The 14859-nt window shown below is 42.5% G+C and overlaps 1 protein-coding gene and 1 long non-coding RNA gene across 12 annotated transcripts in view; both read right to left on the bottom strand.

The window, feature by feature from the left end:
- The window catches only part of MCF2L (MCF.2 cell line derived transforming sequence like), a 120392-nt gene that overhangs the window by 91164 nt on the left and 14369 nt on the right, over positions 1–14859 (bottom strand). Inside the window, exon 1 of one of the 11 annotated variants that reach the window (XM_083501119.1) lies at positions 5923–6522. The exons of the other annotated variants lie outside the window; for them this stretch is intronic. Within the exon in view, the coding sequence (XP_083357245.1) occupies positions 5923–6001 (79 nt within the window). The 5' untranslated portion in view covers positions 6002–6522. Of the gene's footprint in view, positions 1–5922; positions 6523–14859 lie in introns of those variants that run through there. 11 annotated transcript variants of the gene reach the window in all.
- On the bottom strand, positions 8012–9335 carry LOC310706101. The gene is made up of 2 exons (XR_014525674.1): positions 9233–9335; positions 8012–8880 (listed from the first exon to the last, which is right to left on the bottom strand). It is a non-coding gene; the product is annotated as an uncharacterized lncRNA (long non-coding RNA).

Here is a 14859-nt window from a genome sequence, read left to right as displayed (position 1 = left end):
GCACTGGACACTAATAAACCACTTGATTCGTTTCAGCTACAGTGTTTAGTCTGTGGTATCACACTTTTCTCTCCATCTCTTTGGGTTGCAAATTACCAAATCTGAACCCTGAGTGGAACAGCCATTTAGCATTGGTGCACTGACCAGGAATTGGCTGGATTAGATCCCAAATTAATAACAGATCATGGTGTACAAAAATACACTTTTGAGCACTTCAGTTCCTATTGCTTCCAATCACCCTCTATGCACAAAAAACCTATTTCAATCCTCACAGCAATTTTTAAAACAGAGAATGTACACAAATAGGTGTTCTCATGAGAGATTGCCAGTGTCAGAATGAATAAGAATTGCACAGTTACATTAAAATTGAAATATGCAGAAGAGCAGCCAATGAAAACAGATGCAAACAACTCCAGTTATTCAAGGTGTTAAAATGAGATCAAGAGTAAATCTGAAACTGTTTGATACCTTAAAAGCCAATCCAAGGGAACGGTTAGCCCTCCAGTCTTAGAGGTTTTAATGTGGTCGATGACTTGGGTCTTCCAAGAGAAAATATGCTTTAACAAGTTTTATTTATAGTCAGCGAAGTGCTACAAAAGGTGAGATTTCACAGGAACCAGAACCTGAACATTGCTCCAGGGCAGCAAAACTCGCCAAACATTACTAGTCTAAAAACAGTCTTAGATCTCAAATTATCACAGACGGCTTAGTACATTAGAAGTCAACGAAGAAATCGTTACAAATCTCCTAGAATTTTACCAGCTATGGCTGATACATCAATTACAGATGACCTTGGACAGGAATATTCTGGCCACAGTGATCCAGGCACTGGTAACCTCAAGATTCAATTACTGCAATGCGCTCTGTGGGCGGCTATCCTTCAGCCTGGTCCAGAGGCTCAAGGTGGTGCAAAACACACCACTTGAACTGCCTGCTTACTCAGGCCCATCACCCATTTCACTTGGCACTCCCCACTCTTAACATCTCCACCCAATCCTCCTTCCTTGCCGCTACCCAGCCATCTGAGTTCATCACTGCAGTAGGAATTGTAGCACACTAGATAGAGCCATAAAGAAAGCTGATCGCCGAAGAATTGATGCTTTTGAATTATGGTGCTGGAGGAGACTCTTGAGAGTCCCATGGACTGCAAGAAGATCAAACCTATCCATTCTGAAGGAAATCAGCCCTGAGTGCTCACTGGAAGGACAGATCCTGAAGCTGAGGCTCCAATACTTTGGCCACCTCATGAGAAGAAAAGACTCCCTGGAAAAAACCCTGATGTTGGGAAAGATGGAGGGCCCAAGGAGAAGGGGACGTCAGAGGACGAGATGGTTGGATAGTGTTCTCAAAGCTACGAACATGAGTTTGACCAAACTGCGGGAGGCAGTGGAAGACAGGAGTGCCTGGCGTGCTCTGGTCCATGGGGTCACGAAGCTAACAACCTAACGACTAAACAACAACAGATAGAGCCAGTTGCCCACCTAGCTTGCTTCCCTCTGCTCCCCCTGGAAAAGGCAGGCTGGCTGGTGGGCAGGCTGAACCTTGAACAGGAGAACTTCTGTTAGAGCTGAGTGTTTACAGCAACCTTTGGTTGCAGATCCCACTTGTTAAATCGTGAAATGTGGATGGGTTTTTAAATATAACTTCCACAAGGCATTTTACTGGAAGCAGAGATGAGCTTATGTAAATCCCACTCCCTAATGGAATCATCGTTTCCCTCCCCCTTTGGGGTAATTTACATCTGTTAACTAATTGGGATGTCTGTCCCAGAAGGATAGGGACCGCGGTGCAGCAGCAGCAGCAATCTTCACATTGTTAATACCACTGCACCATCAACTAGATTCTATGCTGAACTTCACTGCAGTAGCTTTAACTCCAGAAGGGGCCAGCTACTATTCAGTTTGGGAGCTGATGCTGGGAATCTATGTGATATTGTTGATTGAAAAGTTGGAGATTTTCACAGTAGGAGGAAAAGTATCCTTCCCCATTATAGTTTGGTGCTACTGGGCATATCAATACAGTGGTACCTCTGTTTAAGAACTTAATTCGTTCTGGATGTCCGTTCTTAACCTGAAACTGTTCTTAACCTAAGGTACCACTTTAGCTAATGGGGCCTCCTGCTGCCGCTGTGCTGCCGGCACACGATTTCTGTTCTCATCCTGAGGTAAAGTTCTTAACCCGAGGTACTACTTCCGGGTTAGCGGAGTCTGCAACCCTTTGTAACCCGAAGCCTTTGTAACCCGAGGTACCACTGTAAGGCTCTACATATGCATATGCTCCCCTCCCAATACTTCAAGTTACTGGAATGTGTTAAGGTGACTAGAGGTTGGGCAGAGGTAAAACTACTGGAAAAAATGAAAACCTGCTGTGTCTATATTAATTTGGAGTGGTGTGGTCATTACTGAGAAAGAGGGAAATGTCATAAAAATCAGATATATGGGGGAAAGCGGTATTTCTCCCTTCCTATTAGGAATGGTTCATTTGTTTTGAAATATTTAATGTGCATGAACCTTTTAAAAGGCTGTTAAATCAGTACTGGTATTTTACAGTGGTACCTCTTGTTAGGTACTTAATTTGTTCCAGAGGTCCGTTCTTAACTTGAAACTGTTCTTAACCTGAAGCACCACTTTAGCCAATGGGGTCTCCAGCTGCCGCGATGCCGCCGGAGCACGATTTCTGTTCTCATCCTGAAGCAAAGTTCTTAACCCGAGGTACTATTTCTGGGTTAGCGGAGTCTGTAACCTGAAGCGTATGTAACCTGAAGCATATGTAACCCGAGGTACCACTGTACTAAGTATACTCAGAGACCATATACATGTGAAACTGCACATGCACATGATCATTGCTTTGATGACTTCACAATAAGTTTCAAGAGTTGTTGGGAGACAAACAGCAGAGAAATTTCACCCAGTAACTCCAATATGCACGCATATTGTACACTGTTACAGCAAACTGTGTGGTAAATATAGTAATTTTCTGCAAATACTACTACACAACGGCAGGTGGATGTTAAGTATTCCCCCCTGCTCCCAGCCAATGGCAAATGCAAACTGAAAACTTAGCAGCAGACATGGCTATGGCTCTTTCTAGTGTAGGTGCTAAAGACCATAGTACAGTTGACATTTTACTAAGAAGTACAATGATATACAAGCAACTCCCTGTTTGCATGGGGGTTGTGTTCCAGGTCAATGCGTTCGTCAGTGGTTGTGTGTAAGCCCATTCTGCCCTATTCCGGGGCTGAAAATGGCATGCGTGTTAGCGGTCCTGTGTGTCTTGGTCATACACAAAATGGCTTCTCTCGCTGTACATGTCTGCTCAGAAGTATGTTTGTGTGTAATAGGCCCTATTGCCAGGTATGTCAGCAACCATTACTACCTCAGCTTAGAGTTGCCCTATGGGGTTCATGTACCCTTATAACAGCTGTGTGGAGGGCAGAAATTCAACAGGGTAAGACTTTTGTACTATTTTTTTTTTGAGGACTCCACTCTGCCCACAAAAGAGGACACAAATCTGCATATGGCACAAAACCCCATGCAAATCTGAGGCCTCTTTTGTGAGTGGTTCAGAGGGCCCAATCCACATACAGCAGGCATAGGTAAACTTGGCCCTCCAGATGATGGGAGTTGTAGTCCTAAAACATCTGGAGGGCCGAGTTTGCCTATGCCTGACATACAGTGTACTGGGTACGTACGTACACATACACACACACACACCGCACCCTGATAAATTACACCCATTTCTGCATAATTAGCACTACAACATTTTTTGAAATGCAGGTTTCTGGAGCTTATATGAATATGTAGTGTTATGAATTTGACAAATAACAGTCCTATTATAAACAGATTGCTTATACCAAAAACCTAAGCCTTTAAAAAAAAATTATCACACTGACTTCCAGCATTATCTATGTAGCAGGTGTTGCAGAAGTTAAAAGCAAAACTCTTTTGACCTTGACTGTGTCCTTAGATTTAGTCCTATTGCAATATTTGCATTCCTGGAACAGACACACTTTCCTCCCCAAGAACTCTGTTAAGTATCTAATTCATTCAACATGTCCTGCTCAAATAACCTTAATAATAAAAAAGGGAGTAAAAATTTAAAAATAAAAGCAAAATTTCCATTTCACAACATATTTTATGGGAGCTTAAAATATATTACATGGTAGGAAGCACAAAACCTGTATTACAAGGCGCAGCAAGTCATAGATTGAGTTTAATGTTCAATTTTGGTGCACCCAGAGATAGAAAGCACGATCAGAAATTAAGAGTAGAAGCCACATCACAGCGCATGCACACAAGCTCACACAACCCTACCTTAGCACTAATAAATAATGTACGACACTTAAGAACATACTTGGTTAAGAAATGTTTTTATTAGGAAGATTCATACTTCAACCTTTCAATGCACTCACAGAGCTCAGAGTGGTTTACAGCAATATAATAACAATCCAAGAAAAAATAACAAATAAAATCTAACAGCAACAAAGCAATAAGAAACAGAAAACGTTCAGCAGAGATAACCAGACCAGAAGATTATCAGCCATTTGCTCATTTTAAGCAAATCCTTAATACATCTAATCACCACAGCTCTACTATCATCAGCCATTTTGTTAATTATCTCAGATACTTCGTGGGGAAAAAAGAAAGGACAGTTCGGAACCCTGGCAGAAAGGAAACAACATTAATAGCACAGAATGACAAGGAAGTAGGATGTTTTTAATGTCCTTATACTAATAGCACATATGAGGAGGGCAAAGGAAGGGGAGAAGTCGGTGTAGGAAAATCTGTACAGTATCCAACCTTCTTTCTGGGCGATGTTACTGTTTCCTGTGCTATTGTAAAGCATCACAGAGTACCATGTTTGATGCTGGGGGTAAACCTAGAGAGAAAGGATGAATGTGACAAAGTCATCCATCCTTGCTATGCTCTCTGGTCCATGGTAGTAGTTAGAACACGGGCAAACAAGTCAGTAGTTCAAATTTCAGCTCAGCCATGAACTCACTAGTTTGCCTTAGGCAGGCTGCTGTCTCTCTGCTGCCTTCCCAACGCAGTGTATTAACAGGAGGACAAATACTAGCCTACTTAATAGGCTTGTTTAAAGGATTTCTTGGCTAATATATGTAAAGCATTTTTGGTACGGGGTAAAATCTTTATGCAAAATGATAACGCACAGACGATTCAATTACTGGAAAGGAGCTTCTTCCACTGAAATAAGATGGAGCTCCTTTCCCATTGCATGGATTGGACTGCAACTCTTATTCCAGAGTCCTGGCTTGCTGGTGAAGAACATACAGGGGGAAATGCAAACTTGTTTTCAAATTAAGCAACATCTTCTCTTCAGTTTGAGATATGCAAAACTACACACGACACACATTAGCGTAGCACCTGCCCATTTAATTGTTTCATGAAAGATGCATAGGGGAACTTCTGGAACTTCCGACACAACTAAGCAGCTATTAAACAATGATAAAATTCCTTAAACATCATTAGGTTTTTCAAGAATCTATGAATGTCTTCCTGATTCAGAAAACAAGTCCTGCAATAAAACATTATTTAAAAAGCCGGTATGAAGCCAGGCTAAAATTAGCTCACATCGTCCCTCTGTCGCACAAGTAATTTCAAGGCTGTATTTTTAGAAAGCTATCTTGGGAGAATCACGGTGGTTTGTACCTGATCTCTAGGAGCCATCTATGAACAAGTGTATATTTCACCTGGATACTTCAATACAGACCTTAATTTGCTAACAAAGGCTGTTCAAGGCAAGATCAGGTCCTAGTAGCAATCAGCAGATAAAGTTTCCATCAACAGACACATGTAATTATCATGCCAATTACAACCAGAGTTTATTTTTTAAAAAAATCTTATTAAAAACACCAAGTGTCAAAAACACATTACAGTATTTAAGACCTGCAGCTCCTCCTACCAGTGTGCTGAGAAACAGCATACAATCTCCAATCCAATTCTTCCAAAGCCATTTCTTCAGTTTTTAGCCAGCATCTCATTCTCTAACAAAGGCAATGCACAGGAAAGCATTCTTCTCCCCATCATCAAGTAGAAACATTATGGGGGGGGGCCTACGGCACTGCTTCAACAGCACTGCATTTCAGTTACTGCACACAGACACCCCCCACCCTCCTTCTCCATATTAGCTCAAAAGGAGGTGCAAGAACCCTTCTTCCGCAATGCACAGACAGGAGGGATGCTGTGGAGAGGCAGAGTCAGGAATGATAATTACATCAATATCGCTTTAAAAAAAAAAGTTATCCCCTCCTCCATGAAGCAACCCCACCACCCAGCCTTGCTCCCACGCTGAATCGCTATTAGATGTCAGAATTAACACGGAGCTTTCATTAGCCAGCTCTCCCTCGCTGGAAGAGTTAAAGCACATCCCAGTGCTGCTCTGCTTTAAGAGCACATCTATATTGATGCTGCCTGCTGTTTCCTTAGAGAGGAAAGCTAACACAGCTTTGAAAGATAATACAGCTCTGAACAGAAAAAGGGGAGGACACAGAATTTCCCTTCCATTGGAAGCAGCCAAGTGAGCCTAGTATAGATGAAATACTTGTTGTTTTTAAATTTCTGCCTGGTTGGGCTTTTTAAAATGAAATGAAATGAATGAAAACATAAATCCTGTGGGTCAAGTGCTATTGACATTTGGTTGTACTGTATCCCTTAAGTCTTTAAATCAGTGTTGGAAACTGGGATAGAAAAGCTAGGAGCCAAATGGCTTCTGGGACCTGGGTTGTGGGAGCCAAAATAGACTGTCTAGTCATCACTGGGGGGGGGGGAGGCAGTCAGCCAGCAACACTTTTTATTTATTATTTTAATAAGCATGAATTAATATGCAATTCACGTAAGTGACACACTGTTAATGCCACATTTTTAGCAGAAATTGTTAATACTTGTTTCATTGGATGTTTACAATAAAAAATATTGGTACTGTACTTCAGTTTTCAAAACACTCTACTTTTTATTGTTAAAACACCTTAACGAATTGTCTATCCTTAACATATACTTCGAGGCTTCAAAGCACATACAGTGGTACCTCTGGATGCGAACAGGATCCGTTCCAGAGCCCCATTTGCATCCTGAAGTGAACGCAACCCACGTCCGCGTGTCGTGATTCGCTGCTTCCGCGCATGACATCATTTTGAGCGTCCGCGAATGCAGCAAAATTTTTCATGGAGGGTGGTAAAAAAATGTTTTAATACAAAATAGCATTTAATTAATCTAATTAGAATTAAATAAACATATAATAAATTCCCCAGGGACTCCATGGTTCCCTCTTCTTCACATTAGAAACTCCCGCAAGCAGAGGCCTTACTTGACCTACGCAGTTGGACCCAGTGCTGGTGGAAATTTATAGTTTGAGAGGGGCAATGGAAGTCTGAAGTGTTATGATCTTTGCAAAAAAAAAGAAACAAACAGCCATGTTGTTTCAGATGAGCACTATTTAGTTAAGACAAAAGCCACATTTTAAATTATTATTAATAATGATGGTGATAATTTGATTTATTACCTGCCCTTCACCCTAGGGTCCCAGGGAGAGTCACAACAATTTCAAGTACTACATTTAAAATAAAATACCTTGCTTAGAAGCCATTTTTTACCATGTTAGTTTTGGATTTATGAACATTAGAAAACTGAAATCAATTGACTGAGATTAAGCAGTCAAGTGCTGCATAAACCATGGGGTAGACAACATGGTGAACTCCAGAAGTTGTTGGATTCCACCTCCCATTAACACAGCCAACAGGAATTATGAAAGCTGTAGGGCAACTCAGTATGAATACCCTTCCTCTACAAAACCAGAATGCAAGCTGATTTTCGCTCCCATGTGTGGGAAGGCTGTGACGAGGAACCACAAAAATAGGCAACCATTTGTAGGTTGCCTGGAGCTCTGCATGGTGTTATGGGCTTTCCTTGAACTAGAGATAGCACACATGCAGGAATGCAGACTAAGTGTCGAGTTACAGCTCGGCATCCAAAGAAAAATCAGTCTCACACCATGATAGGTTCCGAAATATGGCTGCCCCTAGGGCTAATGCAGCACAGCTTTTATTGTGTGAAATCAGAAAGATACAAAATACAAGCCAAGCAATTTGTTCTAGCCAGCAGATAAAGACCTTCGCACTAGATTATGCGAGCATCAGGCCATGCCACGTTAGCCAATCATATAGGACAGCACGAGCTGTTCACGCGCTGTTCATGCTCCAAGGATGCTTCTAGCTATGAAATCACCCTGTAACAATAAGAACTTTGCTCATGCTCTCATGTACAAGCAATCATTTTCCCACATGTCCCCTTTTCTTGTTTATATTATTAGAGGAAAAGAGGGACCATTAGTCCAAATCGTACACTTCATTGCCTAAGCGTCTACACTTTGCAACATAAATTCCTCTTGTAACCCCTGTGGTGGGCCGTGGTCGGTACCACCATGCAGTGCATTGGGAAATCAAAGAGGGTATGCATTGAATGCAACAACACACCATAATGAAGCCAGCAATACATGCAATTACAATCAATAATATTTTTCTTAACCATAATCCATTAGGTAACCAAGAAGACAACCACTCCCATGGATCAAAACCTTCAGGTGGATTCAAAGGATTATGGGCTATCATTTGTTCCATATGATCAATAGTAGCAGAGATATTGGTCGATTGATCAGTTATATACATGCAGCAATGAGAATGAATTAAGGCACAAATTCCACCTTTAGAAGCAAAGATTACATTTAAAGCATAAAAATGTTGAAGAACTACATTTCTTATTTCTGATATTTCTTTGTTAATCATTTTTAAAGCCAAAATGGTGGAATTAAACAAATTTTCTGTCCAGTTTGCCAATTTATGCAAATCACGGTAATTCATGGCTGCACCTAAAGAAGGCAGAAGGGACCTAGAGATGGTTGTCCCTGTATATTGAGAAATAGGTGATTGTACTTCCCTTCTGTTACGCAAACGGACCGCTGGGAGCTTATCTATTTTATACACCAAGGGTACTACTATACCTAACGTGCAGGTACCAGAAAAGGCAGAGGGGATTTCTTTGTAGGCATGTGTGCCACAAAATAACCATAAATCAGATTGAAGCAAACATGTAGTTCTGCTGCTCTTTCTCATCCAGTCCAACCAAACATAAAAATCTCTACACGCAGCCTGTTGGTCATAAGTCATGTAAGTTGTGACATTATTAACTGAGACTTTTGGCCTACCACTCATAGTGGTAACATTAAGAAAACAAGAAGATCCATTAATGTACTCATATGTCCAATTACAATAAGGATAATGACCTAAAAAAATTTTTTTGCTATTATGATTAAAACAAAAACAAAGAAACGCTATTTCAAGAAGCAATAAAAACACAGGAGGTAAACTTATACGATTGTCCTTCATATTATTGCTAATCTTAATGAAGCATTTACTGGAATGCTAGAATACCACCACCAAAAAAAAAAAAAAAAAGGCTCAAAGCTTCGAGAAGCTTTTTAAAATCATTTTTCTCAGCAGCTAGAAGGCACTAGCCAAGCATATTCCGCTTGCTGTAACTAAAAAGATTGCAACAAGGTAGAGAACAGAGCCCATTGTCTTCGTGGGCCATGTTAAAGAACCATATTGCAACTTGCTTTCTGTCCGGGAACCATGCCAAAGCACAAAAATGAAACAACTGGAACACACTGAAATCCCTTCACCCCCTCCCTTGCCAAGAGTCCACAATAGTTCCAAGACAGCCCTCTGTACATGCTCAGGGGAACACATCATAGGGCAGGACTCCTGAGGGAGGAGAAAAAAAGAAGAGAACTGGGGGGTAAAATCCAAGCGATGTCAATAAGGATGAGAATGGTAAATTAGTTCAATGGCTACTTCCGAGCAACCTGTGTGATATTTCGTGGCTCGATTATTGGCATGTAAAAACCACAATCCAGAAGAAGTCACACAACCATTTCTGCAGATACAGGAGCCCATTTGCTGTAAATAAGTCTGATGTATTGCTCCTTGTACTGCTGAGTCAAAAGTCCAAGCCCAATGAAGCGTGATGATACAGATGGGATGGTTGCTATTAGGAGGCAGCAAAACTGTAATGATGTTTGGTGGTTGAAGTGGCTTCCCAGGGAAAAGGGGGGCCAATGCAGTAGGGATGAAGATGGCCTTTCAGCGTGCCAGGAAACACTGGAACAGCTGTGGAAGAGCCTCTTCCATTGCAGAGGTGACTGTGATCTTGTCTGCTGGATCCTTATGTCCTTTAAGGGCAGAAAATAGTGGAGACAAAGTAGAGGTGGGCAGGTCCAAATAACTCTTTATCCAATTCAGCTGTCCAAGAATTTGTTGTAAATCCACCAGTTTAAGATGACCAGGAAACTGTAGTTGAGGCGTGACTGGAATGGCTGCAGATGCTGTCAGCTTGTGTCCCAGGCACGTAATAGGTAAGGTCCGCTGGATTTTCTCCTTAGCCACTGTCAATCCAACAGGTTTTATCCTTTGCAGGATTTTGGGACACGGCGGAGGACAAGGCCGTGGCTAGCAGGCCGTGGCTAGCAGTGCCCACTGACTGGCAGGCTTTAAGCATGTCTGCAATGGCTATATTTGATGTTGCCATTAGAGAGCGCAGTGCTTGCTTACAGTCCTCATTTCCATCATCAAACGCAAGCTGGCGTACAATCAGTTCTTGTGCTGCCAGGTCCTGAACTTGCCGCTTGAGGGTATTATACAAGCGATCGACAAATTGTCCATAGGGCTTTGCAGGGCCCTGTCTGATGTTTCCACATCGGCCATCACGCTCATTCCTGTCATCAGGGACAGAGGCCAGAGCCTCTTGGGCTGAGGCTGTGGTGGCTGCCCAATACATAGGATCAAGGGCCAACTGTTGGGCAATAGGAAGAAAATTGCATCCTCCCGTCAGCCCATCGAGAACATCGGTTTGGGTCAGCATGACGGGGGCTGGGGGTGCAGGAGCAATCACAGGAAAGTGATTTGGAGTATCAAAATCAAAAGGCAACAACGGAGCGGCAGCACTGAGAGATCTTTGAAGAGGAATGGTAGGAGCGGTGCCAGATGCCTTGGGTGGAGGAGGTGGAAGAGCGGGGGGTGCTGCAGAATTTGAAGAATGCAGGGGAGTGACAGGAGGAGCCGAAGGGAAAATGTCCGGCGGTTTAGGAGGTAGGTTTGAGGCAGGCAAAGCGGGGGCCGGGAGGGCGGGCGAAGAAGCTGTTGCAGCAGCCAGAAGAATGTTTGAAGGAGTTAAGCACGACATAGCTTTGTAGACGTTACCCCAGGCGTGCAAAACCTTGACATCAATCTGAGGATGATTTTGAAAGAAGTGTCCAATTTTTTTCCAATCGTCTAACTCCCAATTTCCGTCCTGGGGGAACCAGGGGCAGTGAGTGTCCAGGGCTTTTATAAGGGACTTAAGGTCAGCTTTCCGAACAGCAAGGTTGTTACTGGCCAAAAGGAATTTAAGGTCTTTAAAAAAAATTTTCTGTGGTGCAGAGAGAGACTTTCCCATGATTGCAAGAGTTGCAAAAAGAGCAGGGAGCACTTACCGGAGGGATCCTTAGGAGGATGAGGGAGGCGCCTTTTGCCCTGTCCGGGCGGAGATAAGTGCTGATAAGTCCGTAACGTAGTCCAGAATCACATTCACACGGGAGCTCTCACCGGGGATCCACTACGTGGATGAACGACGCGTCTGCAGCCCTTCCGGGCGAGGTGAGGCTGAACGTTGTAAAACAGCATGAAGTCCGAAAGAAATCACACGGGAGCACTCACCAGGGATCCACTACGTGGATGAACGACGTGTTGGTGAGTGCTGAATAATGAAAAACAACGTGAAGTCCGAAGGCAGTCACACGGGGCACCAATTGTCGAGTTACAGCTCGGCATCCAAAGAAAAATCAGTCTCACACCATGATAGGTTCCGAAATATGGCTGCCCCTAGGGCTAATGCAGCACAGCTTTTATTGTGTGAAATCAGAAAGATACAAAATACAAGCCAAGCAATTTGTTCTAGCCAGCAGATAAAGACCTTCGCACTAGATTATGCGAGCATCAGGCCATGCCACGTTAGCCAATCATATAGGACAGCACGAGCTGTTCACGCGCTGTTCATGCTCCAAGGATGCTTCTAGCTATGAAATCACCCTGTAACAATAAGAACTTTGCTCATGCTCTCATGTACAAGCAATCATTTTCCCACAACTAAGTGCAAGACCTGTGTCTTCAATAGCTACAGTGGTACCTCAGGTTACATACGCTTCAGGTTACATACGCTTCAGGTTACAGACTCCACCAACCCAGAAATAGTGCTTCAGGTTAAGAACTTTGCTTCAGGATGAGAACAGAAATCATGGTCCGGTGGCGCGGCGGCAGCGGGAGGCCCCATTAGCTAAAGCGGTGCTTCAGGTTAAGAATAGTTTCAGGTTAAGAACAGACCTCCGGAACAAATTAAGTACTTAACCCGAGGTACCACTGTATTTGGATCGAAAATTTCGGAAGGCTGGCCTAATTTGCTCAAATATCCATTATTTCTTGAGCCCCGGTCCCTACATCACAAATAGTGTGAGGACTAGCAAACTTTAATGAGACATTTTTGTTGTTGTCCTTATGGCTTACTAGGATATGTTAATCTTAGTTCTTGCAGCACAGAGCACTTCCTATAAATAACATCTTCTTAACAAATTCCACTTCCTGAAGGCAGCAATCTCACCAGGAAACCTCTTAAGATACCCAAACCCACATTCTCCCTTTCACTGTAGTTGAATTAACCCAAGAGCAAAGCCTCACTGCTTTTTAAGTAATGAACTCTCCATTTACTGTAGCAGAAGTTACAACAAATAACAAACTTGAAGTACCCAGAGGCAGTTGAACTGTGGGATTTTTCAACTGGTTTGATGGCAGAATCCATAATTCACAGCACACTATTAGTTTTATTTATGTGCCTCAACTATTTAAGTCCCAGGAAATTTATTTCCTTTTTAGCCTTAGCTATTTTTTCCCTTTTAAGAAAATTAATCTGATGCAGTAAGTAGAGAATAGAAGAAAACTCAATACCACTTGGTATTCAAGTCCAGATTTTTACTCTGCAAAAGACATGTCAAACAACGAAGTGATGATTTAAAATATTCTGGCCTTACCAGCGGTCCTGCTTGGATCACAACCCAGAAGGCAGCTACATTTATCATCTACAGCTTTTTGAACCTCAGATCCCCTGCAGTCAAGTCTGACCCTCTGTCTAGGGTTGCAGCCTGAGTATTAAGAAAACCATTTGAAAGCCCCACCCTATCCCAAAATCAGCAGTAATATTATATCCAATCAAAGTATGTACATGGTATACTGTATACCTTTTCAGTTCTCCTATGTGTATAATATAATAAAATTTATCCAGGGTGAGAATAGAAGCTTTTTTCTTTTTTTTTAAGTTACCTTCTGAGAAAAATACAACAGTAAACAAAGCCACAAAGACTTGTGAACTACCCAGCTAAAATGAACTTATCATGTCTGGTTTCAATGGATTTTTCAAATGCTTAACTCAGTCTATTAGATAAGTTCATGAAGATACCAACAAAAGGTAAGTTTGGTGATATTCACAATACCGAGAGATGCTAGTAGAGTTATAGATAGATGTTAATAAAGTTGTAGACAATGAAGTTGTAGACAACAGGGTGCCGGCGTTTTGCACCTGTTTCGCTCTGGCAGTCCAAGTAATCAAAGGCCGCTGTTCGCCCCTGATAGGGCCCTTTAACTGGGGCTTGCAGGTACACACTCCCAAGATAGTTTTCCGGGCTTCCTCAGTGGTCTAATCATTGGACTCAAGGTCATGTTCCAAGATACACGTTCGGTTAGTGTTGCAGAAGCATCTGTAGAACATATTGGTCCCTAACCATGTTGGCTTAGCTTAACCACAATGTAAAGGTAAAGGTACCCCTGCCCGTACGGGCCAGTCGTGACCGACTCTGGGGTTGCGTGCTCATCTCGCTTAAGAGGCCGGGAGCCAGTGCTGTCCGAAGACACTTCCGGGTCACGTGGCCAGCGTGACGAAGCTGCTCTGGCGAGCCAGCACCAGCACAGCGCACAGAAACACCGTTACCTTCCCGCTATAAAGCGGTAACTATTTATCTACTTGCACTTAGAGGTGCTTTCGAACTGCTAGGTGGGCAGGAGCTGGGACCGAACGACAGGAGCTCACCTCGCCGTGGGGATTCGAACCGCCGACCATACGATCAGGAAGTCCTAGGCACTGAGGTTTTACCCACAGCGCCACCCGCATCCCTTGTTTCTGTAGAACATATTGGTCCCTAGCCATGTTGGCTTAGCTTAACCACAATGTAGCCTAACACAAACCAAACTTTCCTGTTGCTACACACAACATAATGGAGATCAATGGTGGGTGATCTTTCTTTTAGAGGACCCTGTACACCATTACTGAGGTTTTTCTTGAGATGAGAAAGCCTAGATAAGCTTCCAAGGTTTCCTAGAACAGAAATTGAACACCTAGAATCTAAATCTTGACCCAATATTCAATTCCTGTAGCTGGAAGAGGTAGACTCCCCACTCTGCTCAAAGATGCCCATAACTTGGAGTGTTTATTTTGCAAGTCAAGTATGGTGAACACAAAGAAGTGATAATGATACCACCAAGTCTAGAAAATAATGATATGCTCCTGAACTGCCTCCAATCCCAATGAAACTTGAAAGTTATGATTCATAATTGAGTATAGTCTTTATTTAAAGGCATCAGACGGGGGTATTTTTATTTATAACAGAATTATAAAGAGACTGAATAAAGGCAAACTAAGTTTTAATCCTTAATATTTATCACAAAGCAACAATGGTAGGGTTGCGAGGTTGTTGTTTTTTGTTAATATA

The sequence above is a fragment of the Podarcis liolepis genome, assembly GCF_965112155.1.
Source record: "Podarcis liolepis genome assembly, chromosome: 4".
Classification (NCBI taxonomy): Eukaryota; Metazoa; Chordata; class Lepidosauria; order Squamata; family Lacertidae; genus Podarcis; species Podarcis liolepis.
This window is presented reverse-complemented; position numbering and strand designations above follow the sequence as displayed.